We start from the raw sequence: 6005 nt of genomic DNA, 5'->3' as shown, positions 1-6005 counted from the left end.
CGACTGCGCCCCCACCCGGTCCTCCGCCGATAGCGCTCCCCCTCTCCTGGTCCTCCGCTGACACTGCCCGCTCCCCCAAGGTCCTCCACCGACACTGCCCCGCTCCTCGGTATCGGAAGTATCGGTCCGTGTCAGCCGGAAGTACGAGCGGCGAATGCGAAGCTTCGGCGTGGTGGGCAAGTAACGGGGCGTCGGACCGAGTGGTCGCGGCGGGGGGAACCCGGGGGAGTGGGTCGAAGGGGTTGGGGGAAAGAGAGGGGCGGAGCATGGTGGCGAATTAACCTAAATCGCTTCTGCCTGCACAACCATGTGCGGTCTGACAGCCTCCATCGCGGATGGAGTTCAGTCTGAGAAAAGTGTGAAGCGATTCCCCTCAGAGTGAGATTTATTATCAAAGTACATACATGTCACCGTGTACAACCCCGAGATTCATCTTCCTGCGGGCGTACAAATAGAATCAATGAAAGACCGCCCAACGAGGGCGTTCAACCGGAGTGCAGAAGACAACAAACTGTGCAAACAAAGAGAATAAATAAGCAATAAATATCGATGAAAAGTCCTTGAAAGTGAGTCCATTGTTTGTGGAAACACTTCAATGATGGGACTTGTGAAGTTATCCTGTCTGGTTCAAGAGCCTGATGGTTGAGGGGTAGTAACTGTTCCTGAAGCTGCTGTTCAGAGTCCTGAGGCTCCTGTGTCTTCTCCCTGATGGCAGCAGTGAGAGGAGAGCATGTCCTGGGTGGTGGGGGTCCCTGATGATGGATGCTGTTTTCCTGGACTCTGTTTTATGTCGATGGGCTCAATGGTGGGGAGGGCTTTTCCCGGGATGGGCTGGGCCATCACCTTTTGTTTTGCAGGGTTTTCCGTTCAAGGCATTTGGTGTTTCCATACCAGGCTGTGATGCGGCCAGTCAATATGCTCTTCGCCATAGAAGTTGTTTGAAGTTTTAGATGTCGTGCTGAATCTTCGCAGACCTCGGTGGAAGTGGAGGCACTGCCATGCTTTCTTCGTAATTCGACTTGCGTGCTGGGGCCCGGGACAGGTCCTCTGACGAGGATTTAAAATCGCTGACCCTCTCCAGTGCAGATCCCCCCCAATGAGAACTGGCTCATCGGCCTCTGGTTTCCTCCTCCTGAAGTCAATAATCAACTCCTTGGTCTTGCTGACATTGAGTGAGAGGTTGTTGTTGGGGCACCCCTCAGCCAGGTTTTCGGTCTTCCTCATATGTACTGATTCTTTACCACCTTTGATTCGGCCGACGACATTGGGGCGGTCAGCATACTTTGGAAGGCAGAGTTAGGGGGAGGATTCTGAGCAGTAGGGAGGAACAGAGGGATCTTGGAGACAGCGTAGGTGCCTCAAAGTTGTCCCACAACTTCAAGTCAAGTCACTTTTTATTGTTATTTTGACCATAACTGCTGGTACAGTACACAGTAAAAATGAGACACATTTTTCAGGACCATGGTGCTACATGAAACAATACAAAAACTGCACTGAACTACGTAAAAAACAACACAAAAACTACACTAGACTACAGACCTGCCCAGGAATGCATAAAGTGCACAAAACAGTGCAGGCACTACAATAAATAATAAACAAGACAATAGGCACAGTAGAGGGCAGTAGGTTGGTGTCAGTCCAGGCTCTGGGTATTGAGGAGTCTGATGGCTTGGGGGAAGAAACTGTTACATAGTCTGGTCGTGAGAGCCCGAATACTTTGGTGCCTTTTGCCAGATGACAGGAGGGAGTTGATCGGGTGGCTGAGAAGGTTTGTGCTGTGTCAGCTTTCACTAAAGATTAGCTTTATTTGTCGGTTTGTGTTGATACCAGCACAGTCTGAGGATGTCCCATCATGCTTCCAGCAACAGTGTATGTCACGCCCGCAACTTTCTAAGCCTAAGGAAAACAGATTATTATCTGAATGGTGGCCGATTAGGAAAAGGGGAGGTGCAACGAGACCTGGGTGTCATTATACACCAGTCATTGAAAGTGGGCATGCAGGTACAGCAGGCGGTGAAAAAGGCGAATGGTATGCTGGCATTTATAGCGAGAGGATTTGAGTACAGGAGCAGGGAGGTACTACTGCAGTTGTACAAGGCCTTGGTAAGACCACAACTGGAGTATTGTGTGCAGTTTTGGTTCCCTAATCTGAGGAAAGACATCCTTGCCATAGAGGGAGTACAAAGAAGGTTCACCAGATTGATTCCTGGGATGGCAGGACTTTCATATGAAGAAAGACTGGATGAACTGGGCTTATACTCGTTGGAATTTAGAAGATTGAGGGAGGATCTGATTGAAATGTATAAAATCCTAAAGGGATTGGACAGGCTAGATGCAGGAAGATTGTTCCCAATGTTGGGGAAGTCCAGAACGAGGGGTCACAGTTTGAGGATAAAGGGGAAGCCTTTTAGGACCGAGATGAGGAAAAACTTCTTCACACAGAGAGTGGTGAATCTGTGGAATTCTCTGCCACAGGAAACAGTTGAGGCCAGTTCATTGGCTATATTTAAGAGGGAGTTAGATATGGCCCTTGTGGCTAAAGGGATCGGGGGTATGGAGGGAAGGCAGGTATAGGGTTCTGAGTTGGATGATCAGCCATGATCGTACTGAATGGCAGTGCAGGCTCAAAGGGCTGAATGGCCTACTCCTGTACCTATTTTCTATGTTTCTATGTAACCCGCACGTCTTTGGGACATGGGAGGAAACTGGAGCACCCGGAGGAAACCCCCGCGTACAAACTCCTTTCGGACAGCGGCGTGAATGGAACCCGGGTCGTTGGAGCGGTAAAACTTGGTGTTAAGCCTAACCCTAGTTGGTGGGGATTGAGTCCAGGAGCAGCGAGATAATGCTGCAGCTCTATAAAACTCCAGTTAGACCGCACTTAGAACATTGTGAACACAGGAGAGTCTGCAGATGCTGGAAATCCAGAGCAACACTCTCAAAACGCTGGAGGGCGTCAGCAGGCCGGGCAGCATCTGTGGAAGTGAATAAACAGTCGACGTTTCCGGCCGAGACCCTTCACCGGGACCCTCTTTCTTTGGGGATATTGTACTCAGATCTGGTCCCCTCATTATGGGAAGGGTGTGGAAGATTTAGAGAGGGTGCAGAGGAGATTCACCAGGATGCTGTCAGTATTAGAGAGCGTGTCTTATGAGGAGAGGTTGAGTGAGCTAGGGTTTTTTCCTCAGGACTGAAGGAGATGACTTGATAGAGGTATATAAGGTTATGAGAGGCATAGATAGAGTGTGCAGCCAACACCCTTGTAACCTAGGGTTACAAAGGAGTGTGGCCAAGTGGTTAAGGCGTTCGTCTAGTGATCTGAAGGTCGCTAGTTCAAGCCTTGGCTGAGGCAGCGCGTTGTGTCCTTGAGCAAGGTACTTAACCACACATTGCTCTGCGACGACACCGTTGCCAAGCTGTATGGGCCCTAGTGCCCCTCCCTTGGACAACATCGGTGTCGTGGAGAGGGGAGACTTGCAGCAGGGGCAACTGCTAGTCTTCTAGACAACCTTGCCCCAGGCCTGCGCCCTGGAAACCTTCCAAGGCGCAAATCCATGGTCTCATGAGACTAACGGATGCCTATACAAAGGACCACAATTTTTACGGCGATTGGAGGAAAGTATAAGTGGGATGTCAGAAGTAGGCGCCCTTTCTAAAGCTTCCGCATCTTCCCGTAACGGGCTGACCAGAACTGAAGGCAATACTTCAGACGTGGCCCGACCAGAGCTTTATAAAGCAGCAACGTAACTTCCCGGCTCTGGAATTCAGTGCCTCGACTAACAAAGGCAAGCATGCCGCCTGCCTTCTTTGCCATGCTCTGGGCCTGTGCGGCCGCTTCAGAGAGCTATGGGCGAGGAGCCCGAGACCCCTTTGCTAAGGGTCCGTCCATCAACAGCATCCTGTCTTTTGGCATTTCGTCTCCCAAAGTGCAGCACCTCGCATTTAAAGTCATACGGAATAAAAACAGCTGCTTTGGCTCAAAGTTCAAAGTAAATTTATTATCTAAGTACATGATACTTAGAACAAGATTAATTTTCTTGTTGAAGAAAACTAAATACGGTAGAATTTATTATTTACAACTATGTAAGCAGACAGACTGACAAACAACTTGCATGCAAAAAAGTGAACAATTAAAAAATAAATGCTGAGAACATGAGTTGGGGTCATCAGTACCGATTTCGTGAGCCAGTGAGCTGGTTACTTCTGCCTGTGTTTGGCCCACAGTCCTCCAAACCTCTCCTATCCACGGACCTATCTGGAGGGCTTTTAGATGTTGCCAATGTGCCCGGCTCAACCAATATTACTGGCAGCTCGTCCCAAATGCGTACCACCCTCTGCGCGAATAAGCTGCCCCCAAAGTCCCTTTTAAATCTCTCACCTCTGACCTTAAACCTTGGCCCTGTTGTGAGCATGACCTCCCATACCTCTGTCAGGTCACCCCTCGATCTCCGACGTCCCAGGGAAGTGAAGTCCTGGTCTGCGTAACCTCTCCTTGTAACTCAGGCCTCCCGGTAAATCTTTTCCACACTCTTTCCTATAACCAGGTGACCAAACCTGTGCACAGTACTCCGAGTGAGGCCACGCCAATGTCTTGTACAACTGCAGATTAACCTCCCAACTCCTGTACTCGGTGCCCTGGCTGACGGCCAGGGTGCCAAACGCCTTCTGCATCACTGTGTCTATGACGCCACTTTCAGTGAACTATGCAGGTCTCACCTCAGCAGGCTCAAGAACAGTTGCTACCCCTCGGCCATCAGGCACTCAGATCAAAGGGTATTAGTACGCTCACTTGCCCCATCATTGAAATATTCCCACAAGCAATGATCTCACTTTAAGGACTCTACCTTATTATTTATTTATTGCTATTTATTTGTATTTGCATTTCCACAGTTTGTTGTCTTCTGCACTCTGGTTGATCTACAGGTATACTGTGCAGAGCATTCTGACAGGCTGCATCACTGGCTGGTGTGGAGGGGGCTACTGCGCAGGACCGAAAGAAGCTGCAGAGGGTTGTAAGTCTAGTCAGCTCCACCTTGGGTACTAGCCTACAAAGTACCCAGGACATCTTTAGGGATCAGTGTCTCAGAAAGGCAGCGTCCATTATTAAGGACCTCCAGCACTCAGGACATGCCCTTTTCTCACTGTTACCATCAGGTAGGAGGTACAGAAACCTGAAGGCACACACTCAGCGATTCAGGAACAGCTTCTTCCCCCCTGCCATCCGATTCCTAAATGGACATTGAACCCTTGAACACTACCTCACTTTTTTAATATATTATTTCTGTTTATCGCAGGATTTTTAATCTATTCAATATACATATACTGTAATTGATTTATTTAGTATTATTATTTTATTTTGTTTTTTTCTTCTATATTATCTATTGCAATGAACTGCTGCTGCTAAGTTAACAAATTTCACGGCACTTGTCACTTGGCCTGATTCTGATTTTTAACTGATGCTGTTATAGTTACGATTCAGTAGAGTTGCTGAGTATGCCCACAGGAAATTGAATCTCAGGGTTGTATGTGGTGATATACTGTATATGTAATTTGATAATAAATTTATTTGAACTTTGAATATTATTCGGAGTCCCTCTGTTCCATACTACTCCCTGAGCACCCTACCATTCACTGGGTGTCCTACAGAAAATGCTGGAGGAACTCAGCAAGGCAGGCAGCACTTGTGGAAAAGAAGTTAGACCAAGAAGGTGAGGGGGTGGAGGAAGAAGGTGAGGGGATGGAGGGAGAAGGTGAGGGGGTGGAGGAAGAAGGTGGGGGGGTGGAGGAAGAAGGTGAGGGGATGGAGGGAGAAGGTGAGGGGAATGGAAGGAGAAGGTAAGGGGGGTGGAGGGAGGATGTGAGGGTGATGAAGGAAGAAGGTGAGGGGGGATGGAGGGGGAAGGTGAGGGGTGGAGGATGAAGGTGGGGGGGGTGGAGGAAGAAGGTGAGGGGATGGAGGAAGAAGGTGAGTGGGTGGAGGAAGAAGGTGAGGTGATGGAGGAAGA

General features: G+C 49.1%; 1 protein-coding gene across 2 annotated transcripts in view; it reads left to right on the top strand.

Annotated features, from left to right (window-relative positions):
- Positions 1–70: 70 nt before the first annotated feature.
- The window catches only part of osgep (O-sialoglycoprotein endopeptidase), a 28661-nt gene continuing 22726 nt past the window's right edge, over positions 71–6005 (top strand). Inside the window, exon 1 of one of the 2 annotated variants that reach the window (XM_072269971.1) lies at positions 71–180. Coding sequence is in view for 1 of the 2 variants with exons in the window: in XM_072269972.1 (XP_072126073.1) it covers positions 155–172 (18 nt within the window). In the remaining variant the exon portion in view is untranslated. The remainder of the gene's footprint in view (positions 181–6005) is intronic. The other variant, XM_072269972.1, reaches the window with a different exon arrangement.

This window comes from Mobula birostris, chromosome 10 (genome assembly GCF_030028105.1).
Source record: "Mobula birostris isolate sMobBir1 chromosome 10, sMobBir1.hap1, whole genome shotgun sequence".
NCBI lineage: Eukaryota > Metazoa > Chordata > Chondrichthyes > Myliobatiformes > Myliobatidae > Mobula > Mobula birostris.
This window is presented reverse-complemented; position numbering and strand designations above follow the sequence as displayed.